Raw genomic sequence first — 14928 nt, 5'->3', positions numbered from 1 at the left:
TTCCTGAGAACAGAGAAACAAAACTCACTTTGTGTGGGGCTGGTGGTTTTGTTGCAGTATAAGCAATTTCTGGCAGAACAGAAAGTTTGTTGACAAGCTGTTGTGAAATAGAGACCTAGGTATGAACATACATAAACCTATCTATCAACTTCAGTGTCATTGATCTCCCACTGTTCAGAGCAGAGTGGCTCTAGCCTGTCTAACAATCAGTCAGCATCAGTTAGGAGCGTTCAGTGACGTGAGCTGAAGCAGTGGTAGAACAGTCCCTGATGATTTAGCATAGTGTCACCTAGCCAAGTTAAGGTCCAAGCCCACTGCATCGATCAGCTGTATTGCAGGACACCAGTTTTGGCTGCCTAAGACTCCATATTTTGCCCTTTTTACGAGTGAGCTCAGAGAACGTTAGAGATTGGAAAAGATCTTCAGAGATCAAGTCTAACCTCACTGCCAAAAGCAGGATCATCTAGGATAGTCTGCAGAGGAATGCCATCCAGGTGGGTTTCGAAAGTCTCCAGAGAAGGAGACTCCACAACCTCTCTGGGCAGCCTGTCCCAGTGCTCCATCACTGTAATTGTAAATAATTTTTTCCTCCTCTTGAGGTGAAACTTTCTATGTTCAAGTTTGTATCCATTGTTCTTGTCTTACTACTGTGCACCACTGAAAAGAGATTGTCCTCATCCACTTGACATCCACCCTTCGGGTATTTATAGTCATTGATCAGTCTTCTCCAGACTAAACAGCCCCGGATTTCTCAGTCTTTCTGCATAGGGGAGGTGTTCAGCACCCCAGTGGAAGAGCAGACACAGCAGTGTCATCGGGTGACAGGTTTTGGCTGGGTTTCGTGGAGAAGCGAAGCTGTGTACTGGTGTGCTTGTGCTGCCACCTGCTTTCTGTTTGAAGCAATGTGCAAAAGCTTAAATCACTGCAGTTTCCACGAACAATGACAGCAGGTTTTGTTCTCTTCCTAGGCTTTTGCTTTTTTTTCAGTTCCCCTTCACCTTTATTTACTAATTGATGTCTTTCCATTATTATGATTAGCATACAATAATCTTGCAGAAGACTCACATGATGTCTTTAAGAAGCTGAAGAGGACCATGGCCTAGAAATGCAGACTGTTGTTTTTCTTATCTTGTCTGTCACAGACTCTACAGATAGTGGTGTCTTGAGTATCTTGTGGTGCTCTTGCATTTTGGTCTTTTGCCTGTCTCGCTGCAGGCAGGTGTGGCAGGTACTTTCACTTCCTTGGAGTAGCTTTGTATAAACAGGCATTCTAATGAGTTGTGTGTTGAGTGAAGGAAACTAAATCTAGCATATCTAGCAAGCCACCTGAGGTTTTCTTAGGTATTTCACTTGATAAGGATCTTGTTGCAGTGGAATTGCTGAACTTTGCTGATCTCTCACTTACTACAGAAGCCTTTGTTTCTCAGTTCTGAGCGGTGTTACTGTGTAAAGCACAGCATAGCTAAGAATATTTGGACAAAACTGGGGGAAAATATTCACCTCTCCAGAGTATAAGTATGTCTTGGGGCAAATCCTTATACTATTTTTATGTAACATGTAAGCCTCTTGTGTCATTTACAAGTTGAACCAACCAATAGAACTCCTTGCATGTTTGCAGAACACTAGCTTGAGATTTTCATGTCCTTTCCACCTGGAATGAATGTCCTGGTCTGTAAGAGCTTGGTGCTGTGGCTTGCAGCATATATTGCCTTCAGTGATATCTCCTAGCTGTGGCTTGCTGGAAGGTAAAAGCAGACAGAAGGGCTTGAGCTGGGTTATACAGTGAGCAGCATTTGTGTTCCTTTCAGCATATTTAGCTGATTTGGCAGAAATTATGTTTTAAACCAAACAAATCAACAGAAAAACAAGATAAACAAGAAGTGAAGGAGAGAAAGGGGTTGCTTGTGGATCACAAAATGAGTGCCTATCATTGCTTGTTGATCTCTTCCACTGGAGGGCATTACATGACTTGCTCTATGCATTATCAGTTTGGTGTCACAAAGCTCGGTGGCATTAGGTCATTCTCCTATTGGCATGATAAGATTAGACCTATAAATGTGGAAGACTTGTAGGGCTGCTGTGAATATCTGTGAGCAAATACTGCTGAGAATGCTGGAGTTTCCACTGAAAACCTAGCATATGAGTGTGGTGTTCTTTAATGGCAGTGGAAGAGTATTAGTGCAGAGTCTGCAACCTTTCTGTGCCTGACAAGTACAGTGTTGTGGAGCACTGCACTTAGTCACTTCCATCCTGCAGTGGAGATGGCCCTCACAAAATCACAGGGGTTAGAAGGGACCTCTAGTGGTAATCTATCCAACCCTTCCTGCAAAAGTAGGACCACCTAGATCATGTCCAGGCAGGTTTTGAATGTCCCCAAAGAAGGAAACTCCAGAACTTCTCTGGGCACTCTATTCCAATACTATGTCACCCTCAAAGAAAGGATTTTTTTCCTCATGTTCCTATGTTCCAGTTTGTTCCTGTTGCTCCTTGTCTTGGCATTAGAGGCTGCTCAAAGCAGTCTGTCCCTGTCATCTTGACCCTGACCCTTTGGCTATTGATTCCCTCTCAACCTTCTCTTCTTCCAGCTGAAGAGCCCTTGGTCTCTCATTACCATTAGCTACAGGCCTCTGACTAGACACAACTGGATACAACCTTTTGAGCTCTCTTACTCAGGCAGTTCTTGGACCACCTTGCTGTCCATTCACCCACACTTCCTAAGCTTCCCTATGCCATGCTGAAGTCGAGGTAGACAACATCCACTGCTTTCTCCTCATCTACCTGGTCACACCGTCATATAAAGCCATCAGACTGGTCAAGCATGAGTTTGTCTTGGTGAATACATGTTAACCAGTCTTGATAACATTCTCTTCCACCACGTGCTTGGTGATTACATTGAGCAGTTCCATCACCTTTCTGGGGCTGGAGGTAAGGCTGACTTGCCTGTAGCTTCCTGGGTCTTCCTTCTTGTGTATATTTCCAGTCCTCAGGCTTCTCCTCTGTTCTCCGTGACCTTTGAAAAATGAAGAGTGGCTTAGCAATAACATCTGCCAGCTCATTCAGTGCATCATGTTGGGGCCCATGGAATTGTAGATACCCAGTTTTCCTTATGATCTCTAAGCCAATCCTGAACTAGAAGAGAGTTTTCCTTTCTCCAGACTCTCTCCTATCTCCAGGGGCTGGGATTCCTGCAGGCCAATGTTAGCAGTAAAGGCTGAAGCAGAACTGGCAATTTCTCTATATTCTCTTGTCATTAGAGCATCCTCCTCATTCGGCAGGAAGCCCACACTTACCTTAGTCATCTTTTTGCTACTGATGAACTTGAAGCCCTCTTGTCCTTGGCACCCCTTGCCAAGTTAATTTCAAGAGCACCTTAGCTTTCCTTGTTGCATCCTTACATTATCTGACATAGTTCCTATGTTTCTCCCAAGTGGGCAGCTCCTTTTCTCACATTCTGTAAAGTTCCCTCTTCTGTGTGAATTTTTTTCCTTAGGCTACTTGCTCATCCTTACAGGCCTCCTGCTTCCTGTGCTTTGTTTCTTAGCTCATAGAGGTGCACCACTCATGAACTTGGAGAAAGTCATGCCTGAATATTATCTAGTCCTCTTCTTCACCACCAACCCCCTACCTTCTGAAGCCCTAACCCATGGGGTTCCTTCAAGTAAAGTTTGCAAGTGACTGGAACTTGTTCTCCTGAAGTCCAGGGTTTTAATCCTTCTACTTTTTCCACTATCTCATAGCAGCCAAGGTTGCCCCCAGCCTTCACAACCCCAACCAGTTGTTTGCTAATGCAAGGTCTTGCATCATACATCTCCTCATTGTCTCCTCTACCACCTGTGTAAGAAAGTTCTCATTAATACCTTGCAGGAACTTCCTGGACCGTATGTACCTAATTGTGTTCCCCTGTTTTTGCAGTGATTTGGTCAGCATAGTGCAATGCAAGTATTGTTTCTGTTTGGTGAGACAAAATCCACATCTGACCTAATGTATTTTGAGTGCTGTGAGGGTTTTCAGTGTAGTGATCTGTGGGAACAGTAAATTATGGTAGTGGAGAACTTGAGGAAAGAGTGACCATGTTTGTTCACAGTAAAGCTGGAGCACCTTTGCTGTGGAGACAGACTGAGAGAGCTGGGATTATGCAGTCTGGAGAAGAGAAGGCTTTGAGGAGACCTTATTGTAGCCTTCCAGTGTCTGAAAGAGACCTACAAGAAAGCTGGTGAGGGACATTTTAGGATTTCAGGTATTGATAGGACTAGGGAGAATGGAGCAAAACTAGAAGTGGATGTATTCAGATTGGATGTTAGGAAGAAGTTCTTCACCATTAGGGTGGTAAAACACTGAAACAGGTTGCCCAGGGAGGTGGTGGAAGCCCCATCCCTGGAGGGCCAGGCTGGATGTGGCTCTGAGCAACCTGATCTCTAGTGTGAGATGTTCCTGACCGTGGCAGGGGGATTGGAACTGGATGATCTTTGAAGTCCCTTTGAACCCTGACAATTCTGTGGGGGGAAAAATAGATGTAGGTGCAGAACTTCATATCATATAATGATGTGACCAGCCTCTTGAATGTAAAATTCCATGCTCAGATCTTTCTTGTATATGCATCTCAGTTTTAATTGACTTACTAAAACAGTGATGAGCCCTTCCAGAATGTATTGGAGTCTGAGCCAGTTGTCACTTGGTTTTAGCATTAGAGTTTTGAGTTTTGTTGTTGTAGATGTGGGGGTTTTTTTGGTTTTTTTTTTTTTTTTGAGTTACTAAAATCTCAGAGGAACCATCAATAAGAATGTAGCAGTTTCCCCCAAAGTCTAGTCATCTTTTCTCACTTCCTAAACTGCTGGACAATATTAATGTCTCTGTTAGTAAAACCAGATAGTATCACCATCGATATTTCAGTTGATGGCCAAATTTGATGTTATGGCCTCTCTTCCTATTGATCTTGCACAAGATATGAAGTGCTCAACAGCTGTTAACAAAGTTAAATTTGTGTTTTTGCTAGTGAGTTGCAACTTCTGCTCTATAGTTTTGTAAGGAAAAATATTTAGACTCCCAGATAGGAGTGGTGCATGTGCAGATGCTGCCTTTTGTGGTGCCTATGGAGACTTAGCTGGAATTCATTCCTTTTGTTCCTTAGAGCATATGTGATCCATTTACTGATCACTGGGTGTGTCTAATCTGATCACCCTGTAGTCTTCAGCCCTCTCAGCCTGGCCTGCATGAGAATTGGCTGCGAGAGAGCAGCTTTCTTCTTTTTTTTTTTTTCATCATTGTGGTTTGATATCCTGACAGAAGCAGGAAGCTGGTGAGTGCTTGGAAACTAACTTAATTGGATTGGGAAATTTTATGTGGTTTTGCTTCCAGACTTCATGACTCTATTGGTAGCCTAGCCTTTCCCATTAAGATAGACCCTTTATAAATATGGTATTTTCCATCAAGGGAGATCATCTACCAAGTCTTCAAGCCAATGGCTTGGTAGTTCTCTGAAGTGTACAAGAGAACATTGTGCCTGGAATTGCAGCAGAGTGAGTAGATTCTTCACCCAGTAGCATTGTGTTTAGAGAGGAGAAGTGTTCAGCTACTGAACCCTCAAGTTGCATGTATCTCCTGAGTAAAAGGGTGCTCAAATCCTGTGAGTATGAAGAAGATGTTTCCTGTGTCTTGAAGAGCTTTATGAATTTATTTGTTTTATTAATGGGCTGCCCAGGGAGGTGGTGGAGACACCGTCCCTGGAGGTGTTCAAGAAAAGACTGGATGAGGCACTTAGTGCCATGGTCTAGTTGACTGGATAGGGCTGGGTGCTAGGTTGGTCTGGATGATCTTGGAGATCTCTTCTAACCTGGTTGATTCAATGATTCTATGATTAAAGAACAGATGAAGGGCCATCTCTCCATGTGGTAGCACTGGTCCTCGTACTCACCCTTGAGAGATGCCACTTGTCACTGGTCTTCATTTGAACATTGAGATACTGAGCACAACTCTGAGTGCAGCCAGTCAGTTCCTTATCCAGCAAGTTGTTTCTCCCTAAATAGTGCACCTTTCCAGGCCACAAATCAGTAGCACACCTCTAATGTCCCATATTGCTACCCATGAGAAACTGTGGTCTATTGATCCTGTTGCTTCCTTCATTCCCCTCAAAGAAAACGGGGATTTCCTGAAGGTGTCAAGTATGAGAGGAGCCACTACAAGCTTCTGCAAATGTTCTTCATCTTGCCTTTTATCGTGGCCTCTAGAGCAGAAGATCCCTAATGTTTGTGTTAGTTCATGGCTTTTTCTCTTCTGAGGTAACAGTTTTAGTCTGCCTGTCCTCGTGGGCTTCCCATCTGTATAGACCATGCAGCGGAAGGAGAAGGGAAAGAAGAGTGTTCATAGTTTTCCTGCCTGAGGAAACATTTATCATTTGTGGATTTACTTGCCTGGTGGTGTACATGATGTTAGTTAAAATAGAAGGAAAGAGCACCAACTTTTTGTAAAACCTTTGACACAGTTGCCCACAACATCCTTCTCCTAAGCTGAAGAGATACGGATTTGATGGGTGGCGTGTCCAGTGGAAAAAGGATTGGTTGGATGATCGCATCCAAAGAGTAGATGGCAACAGCTTGGTGTCTAGATGGAGACAGATGACAAGTGGTATCCCTCAAGAGTCTGTATTGAGACCAGTGCTGTTCAATATATTGATATTGACAGTCAGACTGAAGGCAACCTTAGCAAGCTGATACCAAGCAGAGTGGTGCCATTGATAAGACTGAAGGACAGGATGCCATCCACAGGGACCTGGGCAGGCTGGAGAGGTGATCTGAGGAGAATCTTGGGAGGTTCAGTAAGGCAAAGTACAAGGTCCTGCACCTAGGTCAGGACAATTCTAGTACCAATACAGGCTGGGGGATGATGAAATTGAAAGCAGCCCTGCAGAAAAGGACTTGGGGGTGCTGGTGGATGACCAGTAATATACTGGAAGGCAAATAGCATCCTGGCCTACATCAAAAGAAGTGTAGACAGCAGATTGAGAGGTGATTATGCTGCTTTAACCTGGTAAGACCTCATCCAGAGTACTGTGTCCAGCTCTGGAGCCACTTAACACAGGAAGGCTGTGGTCCTGATGGAGCAGGTCCAGAAGAGAGCCATGGAAATAGTCAAGAGGCTGGAATGCCTCTGCTACAAGGACAGACTGAGGAAGCTGGGTTTGTTCAGCCTGGAGAAGATAATGAACTCTGGGGAGACCTAATAGTGTCCTTCCAGTACATGAAGGGGAACTACAAGAAAAATAGAGAAGTACTGTTTGCAAAGGCCTATGGTGATAGGATAAGGGGCAGTGGTTTCAAACTGTAGAAAAGTAGGTTGAGACTGGACACTAGGAACAAGCTCTTTACCACTGGAACAGGTTGCCCAGGAAGTTAGTTGAGGTCCCATCCCTGGAGCTATTCAAGGTCAGGCTCAACAAGTCTCTGAGCAATTAGATCTAGTGGAGAATGGGTCTGCATACTGCAGGGGTTTGGACTGGATGATCTTTAGAGGTCGTTTCTGACCCAAACCATTCTAGGATTCTTTGGTCTAGTATGTGTCTACCCTGGGCTGGTGATTACTGTCATAATACATTTACATTTCTATCTAGGCTTGCACTAGGCTGTACTTCAAGATTTCTTCTAGTGTCTGTGTGTGATTACATGTCCAACACTGACCCCCCAAAGCCTATGAGTCATTCACCAGTGATGATCATCAGTGCTTTGCACTTACATTTAATTTCTTCCTTAGGCAGCCTGTAAGGTTAAAAGTGGAATTTGGAAACAAGAGGCTTGGGAATTCTATTCTGCAGCTATAGATGATAATTGCTGTTTGTATGTAATGGTTGAGGGAAAACAAGTGTCTTTATCAGCATTTTGAGCAAACCTGAATGTTTGTTGTTTCATACATACTGGCATAGATAGGGAAATGCTTAGCGCAAATGTAAATGAGAAGGGGAAGAAAAGCTTGCTCTGGAGCTGTAGTCAGGCTGCTCAGTTTGAGAGCTAGGAACTAAATCTAGACACTCAGCAGTTTAATCTAGCAGTTTTCTTCTTTATATGCTTCTAGCAAGCTCTTCCTTAGTCTGCCTCTGTCTGGCTTAGAGGTAGACAAGTATGACTGTGCAACACCTCAAACAGCAGAGAACAAATCAGGCAATCCCGTTTCCTCCCTAATACAGAATTAGGGGGTTTGTTCCTGCAATCACAACTGGTATTCAAGGTAACTCTAACAGACTGTTAGCTTACCCCTTCCTCTGTAAGGCTTGAGCTAATTCAGCAGTCCAGCACTCAGTGACTGTTTTAATCTTCATTCCTTATGCTGCAGGTACCCACAGATGTTGAGAAATGTCAAGACCGAGTAGAATGTTTCAATGCTGACCTGAAAGCGGATATGGAGAGATGGCAGAACAACAAAAGACAAGACTTTAGGCAGCTGCTCATGGGGATGGCAGATAAGAACATTCAGTACTATGAGAAGGTATGTGGCACTGCAGGAACATTGGCAGAAATAAGAGCGGTTCATTTTCCTCTGAGGTGGCTATAATTCTTCAGGAAGTCTTCATGCTGTCTTGAAGAAAAGAATCATGGCCATCTAAATCAGTTCTCTAGTGCTGTGGAAGCTGCATTTTGGCAGCACCTTCCTGTAATCTACTGAGTTACTGGTCACGCTCAAGTGATTTGCATGGGACTAGGCATCTTTTGTAAGGCAATCTTGTAACAGCTTTTCATCCTGGATGCCTGTCCATACTGCATTCTTGAATTGAACAAATTACTGAGCAGTAGTAGTGGTAATCAAAGACTAAAATAGCATGTTCTAGTAGTAGAGCATTTTTTATTCTACCTTTTTTTTATGACCCAAGCTACCTGGGTTCATGTATATCCCTGAATCTGTGCATAGATTACACCTGGTAGGCATAAATCATAGTATCATAGTATCATCAGGGTTGGAAGAGACCTCACAGATCATCAAGTCCAACCCTTTACCACAGAGCTCAAGGCTAGACCATGGCACCAAGTGCCACGTCCAACCTTGCCTTAAAGTGCCCCAGGGACGGCGGCTCCACCACCTCCCCGGGCAGCCCATTCCAGTGTCCAATGACTCTCTCAGTGAAGAACTTTCTCCTCACCTCAAGCCTAAATCTCCCCTGGCGCAGCCTGAGGCTGTGTCCTCTTGTTCTGGCGCTGGCCACCTGAGAGAAGAGAGCAACCTCCTGCTGGCCACAACCACCCCTCAGGTAGTTGTAGACAACAATAAGGTCACCCCTGAGCCTCCTCTTCTCCAGGCTAAACAATCCCAGCTCCCTCAGCCTCTCCTCATAGGGCTTGTGCTCAAGGCCTCTCACCAGCCTCGTCGCCCTTCTCTGGACATACTCAAGCATCTCAATGTCCCTTCTAAACTGGGGAGCCCAGAACTGAACACAATACTCAAGGTGTGGTCTAACCAGTGCAGAGTACAGGGGCAGAATGACCTCCCTGCTCCTGCTGACCACGCCATTCCTGATGCAGGCCAGGATGCCACTGGCTCTCTTGGCCACCTGGGCACACTGCTGGCTCATGTTCAGGTGGGTATCAATCAGTACCCCCAGATCCCTCTCTGTCTGGCTGCTCTCCAGCCACTCCTACCCCAGCCTGTATCTCTGCATGGGGTTGTTGTGTCCATAGTGCAGCACCCTGCACTTGGAGCTATTGAACCCCATCCCATTGGACTCTGCCCATCTGTCCAGGCGGTCAAGGTCCCGCTGCAGAGCCCTTCTGCCTTCCAACTCAGTCACATCTGCCCCCAGCTTGGTGTCATCTGCAAACTTGCTGATGACTGACTCCATGCCCTCATCCAGATCATCTATGAAGATGTTAAAGAGGAAGGGGCCCAGCACAGATCCCTGAGGGACACCACTAGTGACTGGCCGCCATCTGGATGTGGCACCATTCACCACCACTCTCTGGGTCTGGCCCTCCATCCAGTTCTTAACCCAGCACAGAGTGTTGCCATCCAAGCCATGGGCTGATAGCTTAGCCAGGAGTTTGCTGTGGGGGACAGTGTCAAAGGCCTTGCTGAAGTCCAGATAGACCACATCCACAGGCCTCCCCACATCCACCAAGTGGGTCACCTGATCATAGAAGGAGATCAGGTTAGAAAGGCAGGATCTGCCCTTCCTAAACCCATGCTGGCTGGACCTGAGCCCTTTGCCATCCCTTAGGTGCGCTCTTATCACCCCCAAGATAACCTGCTCCATCAGCCTCATCTCTGTCCTCTTGTGCATAGTTCTGTCCCATGTATGCTTATCTTGGAAATATGTTGTCAGATGCCCCCACTCTTTATCAGCCAGTGCATATGTACCTGAGATTCACCATCAGATTTTTTCTTTTTAAAGGCCTTGATATTTAACTGCATATGTTCCAAATCTGGGTTTCCTTTGTGTTAGAACAGGGCTGCCTAATGCAGTACCTGGTACATTGCTTATACATGGTGACATGCCTTATCTTCTTGCCACATCTGCTTTGCAGACTTCTTCCTGTGCTGGGTTACTCCTCCATGTAATATTAATATATATTCCTATTGCACCTTCTAATATCTTTCATGTCAGTCATTCATAACTAGTCACAGAGAACTTCCTTCACTGTGGTCTCTTCTCCCTTTTAAGACTACTGTGAAGTGAGGTGTTAGATTCCACTGAACATCTGTCAGTGTCTCTGCAGTTGAGTTTTGTTCTTAGCTTCAGCAAGGAAGCTTTTTGGTAGGAAAGCATCTAATCAGGATACACAACTAGAAATGCTCTTTTCACCTTTACTACAGTCAGCAAGATTAGAATGAAGACACTTGACAACAGTGACTAAAGATATAAGAGCTGGTGATGAGTTTGCCAATTACCAATGCTTACTACTATTTATTCTACTGCCTGTGTTTGTCTAATCTGACTTCTGGATTATGCATGGTTGAAAACAACAACACACAGGACAAAACTGGAGTAAGTTTGTGTCTGGGGAAATGACTCCAAAGCCTTGAGTGATCCAGAAACCAGACTCCACTCATCTTACTATACCAGGCACTGCCAGTTCCTTATGCAACACAGTCAAGTCCCAGAGGCGTACTGGAGTATGCTATACATCTGGATTACATTCCCTGAATGAATTTCAAATAGACTTACTGGTGGTGTTCTGCCATTGTGTCCCAGTCTCTCATAATTTCAACAGAAAGATGTGAATTTCTACTAGAACCAGACTGAAAGATGTTGTATTCCACAGCTAACTAATCTAACTTGACATTATGAGATCCTGGGTGTTCTGATTTTTTTTTCCCTAGTGGCTTGAGTCAGCTGTTGACTTCAGCTTTAATTTATTTTCTTTGCTTGAAAACTGCAGATATTTTTTTAAATAGAATCATAGAATCAACCAGGTTGGAAGAGACCTCCAAGATCATCCAGTCCAACCTAGCACCGAGCCCTATCCAGTCAACTAGACCATGGCACTAAGTGCCTCATCCAGTCTTTTCTTGAAGACCCCCAGGGACAGTGCCTCCACCACCTCCCTGGGCAGCCCATTCCAATGGGAAATCACTCTCTCTGTGAAGAACTTCTTCCTAATATCCAGCCTATACCTACCCTGGCACACCTTGAGACTGTGTCCCCTTGTTCTATTGCTGGTTGCCTGGGAGAAGAGGCCACCTCCCACCTGGCTACAATGCCCCTTCAGGTAGTTGTAGACAGTAATAAGATCACCCCTGAGCCTCCTCTTCTCCAGGCTAAACAGGCCCAGCTCCCTCAACCTCTCCTCATAGGATTTGTGCTCCAGGCCCCTCACCAGCTTTGTTGCCCTTCTCTGTACATGTTCCAGCACCTCAACATCTTTCTTGAATTGAGGGGCCCAGAACTGGTCACAGGACTCAAGGTGTGGCCTGACCAGTGCTGAGTACAGGGGAAGAATAACCTCCCTTGTACATTATTGCTGTTTGAGATCGTGGGGTTTTCTCCCCTTTTCCCTAATGATCTGTAAAGACCAAGCTGGCCTGTTTGAACTTGTATTCTGTTTGTCTGGAAGGGTGGGTTAAAAGAGCTGATGTTCAATCAATCTTTAAAAAATCTTTTACTTCTTTCTTTAGTGCCTTACGGCGTGGGAGTCAATTATACCACTATTGCAAGACAAGCCAGAGACCAAATAAGAAGTACTTTCATGGACAGTCTAGCACTTCTGTGCTCAGTACCACTAGACATACTGGAACTGTATGAAGAACTCCTTTTGTCAAGCTAACTGAAATGCCAGCTGCACTTAAGCTGGAACAGATGCTCTGAAAACTCTTTGAAATGTTTTTTTTTTTCCCTCACTTTCTCTGTTTCAACTGGGGTATGTTTCATCTTTTTGAGTTATCTTGAATGGTTCCTTCTTTATCCTATGGAGTGATTGGGGGTTTATAGTGAAAGTGCACGGGGATCTTTATAAAACTTACCTCTTTAGTCTGGAAGGAACTGATGAGTTGAACACTAAAAAGATGAAAATAAAACTCTACTGCAAGGTGCCAAATGACATCTTCATTACCATTCTGTTTTGTTTGCAGAAAAAAAAAAAAAAAACCAATTCTCCTATTATCAGTACTCCCTAACTGATCCTTATCCTTTTTGGGATGGACAGGGAAAGGCTGGAAATGAATATTTTCTGGTTTGCTACTGCCTGTGTGCTCCCTCTGGATAAAATGGTTTCTGGAGATTTTTCTGTGTGGAGTTGGGCTGGTCCTAGTCAGAACATACCAACACCACCTGCAGATAGCCTGTGATGCAAGCATGAGCTGTGGTTTTTGTGAGTGTGGCATGCCATTGGTTCATACTGAGTATCTTTGTTTACCTTGGTGATTATGAAGTAATGTCAGTTGGCTGAAGTGTACTTGTGACTGACTTGAGGATAAAAATCAGCCTAGTGGTGTGGCAATGAGTTCAACAGTAGCCTTTCAAGGCTTGTGGGAGTTGTGGAAGCAAGTTTGAGTCTTTTGTGTATCTTAAACCTAGCTCTGGAAGTTGCATGGTAGAATGCTCTTGGTCTGTGCTTTAAATTTCTTTTGGTTTGGGTTTTCTGGTTTTGTTGTTTTGTTTTTTTTTCTGAGCTGGAGCCACTTTGGGCTTGGTCACTTAAGGTGCCTGCTGTAGTGAAGGCAGAACTGCTTTCTCTCCCTGTGATGTTTTTTTTTTCCAGCAGCAGCCAAAAGGTATCAAATGCTTGCTAATACCAAGCATCATTGTGTGTGAAACTTGCCTTAAGCAGATTAGTTGGGGGTAGATAGGTCTCTACTGAACCACATGGCAAGTCTTTAAAGACTACTTTTGGTACAGTTTTTTCTTACTAGTTTTTATTTGCCTTTAGAAAGGTAACTGCTTCTGCAAGTCTCCTTTTTTTCCCTCTTTCCCCTTGCAGTCCAACCTCAGGTAAATACCTGTCTGTTGTTAGTGGCATCTTAGGAATGCCACTGTGGTTCCCAGGGTCCTAGAGTCTTGGTTTAACAGCATGTAGATAGATTATTTTTAACCACCCTAAGTGAGGGGAATTGGGGCTGATTAAGGGGAATAAATAATTCTTGAGTGCTTACTGCTAAACTGGAATGAATACTTGATTTTTCAGCAACATTCTTGTGAAGAATCTGAGCAGTAAATCAGTATGTGTAACTTTTGTATTCTCCTGTGATGATCTACCAGGTACCATTCTGGTTTGTACTTCATCCATGTCAAGTATGCCTGAAGCCCCAGTTTGGTGGCTTTATAGCAACTGTCAAGATGAGCTGTTGCAACAATGGTGTAGAAGTTAGGCTAATGAGATGATGTTGTCTGGATGCAAAACTCAATTTTAAGACATTTTAAAAGGTCTTCCTTTTCAATTGAGCCTCCGTTGACAACTTTGTAGTACTAAACTATGCTTTCTGGCTTAAGCTCACAGTTTGCCAATGTGGACTTACTTGGTGCAAATAAGAACTTTGCTGTAAGTTGCTGTTAGTCCAGAATGACAAACTACTCTTGTCGTGCAAGGGAATTGCTTAATGAGATAATCTTGAAGCAGTACACAATTGTTTTCCTCAGCCTTTCCCTTCTAAAGTAGGCAGTTGTGTACCATTTAACACTGTGACCTTTGTGATTATGATGTTCCTTAGAACCCACAAACAGATTCATGTGTGCTTTTTGATCTGGCTGTTGTGTGGTTAAAGGAATTTTGCAGCTGGCTCTGCAACATCACTGAGAGTCAAGGAAAATGTAATTTGTACTAACACTTAGACAGTCTTCCCTTCAACTTATCCAAAGAAAGAAGTGAAACATGAGTAGAAAGGACAATGGGGCATTTTCCTGCAGGTAGATGTTTCATTTGATGCCTTGTAACACTGAGGACCTATTGACTTTTAGCTATACTTAAAAATTAAGTGCATATTGGTTCTGGGGAATTCAGCAGTTGACATCACAGCTGTTTGTGGGAAGCATAATTGAACAATGAGGAATGAGTACCAAGTGAAGCTCAAATCAGTGTGTGACTGAGGCCAGAGCTGTTGAAGGTCAACTTAAATTTTCTTTGATGCCATTGTTTCTGCACTATGTTTTTTGAGCTAGACCTCATCCAAAGCATGTTTCAATTGAAGGTAAATCCCTTTCTGGCCAAGCTGAAAGCAAGCATTGTTTGCACTTCCCTGTTGCAGTGTATGGCTCTGTGGAACCTGCAAGTTAGTTTTGAGTTGAAACATGTGCCTCAGGATGTGGCCACTTAATAGGGTTTCTTACATGATCTGGGACACCAACATCTTGTAAGCTCCTATGAGTGAAATACAGCATAACATTCTAGAGATTGCTGTGTAAGAATCGGCATATAGTGTTGAATTTCTTGGGTCCTATGGGCTAGGAGAACTTGCTTCATAAAGGACTGTTTTAAATTGCTAGATAACTTTGGGATAGGCTGTGAGGTTGTAAGGAGGATG

The 14928-nt window shown here is 44.0% G+C and overlaps 1 protein-coding gene across 1 annotated transcript in view; it reads left to right on the top strand.

The window, feature by feature from the left end:
* SNX30 (sorting nexin family member 30) overlaps positions 1 to 12509 on the top strand; it is a 54677-nt gene extending 42168 nt beyond the window's left edge. The window contains exons 8-9 of the mRNA XM_064176853.1: positions 8320 to 8472; positions 12091 to 12509. Of these exons, the coding sequence (XP_064032923.1) occupies positions 8320 to 8472; positions 12091 to 12150 (213 nt within the window). The 3' untranslated portion in view covers positions 12151 to 12509. The remainder of the gene's footprint in view (positions 1 to 8319; positions 8473 to 12090) is intronic.
* The last annotated feature ends 2419 nt before the right edge of the window (positions 12510 to 14928 follow it).

Source organism: Pogoniulus pusillus, chromosome Z (genome assembly GCF_015220805.1).
Source record: "Pogoniulus pusillus isolate bPogPus1 chromosome Z, bPogPus1.pri, whole genome shotgun sequence".
NCBI lineage: Eukaryota > Metazoa > Chordata > Aves > Piciformes > Lybiidae > Pogoniulus > Pogoniulus pusillus.
This window is presented reverse-complemented; position numbering and strand designations above follow the sequence as displayed.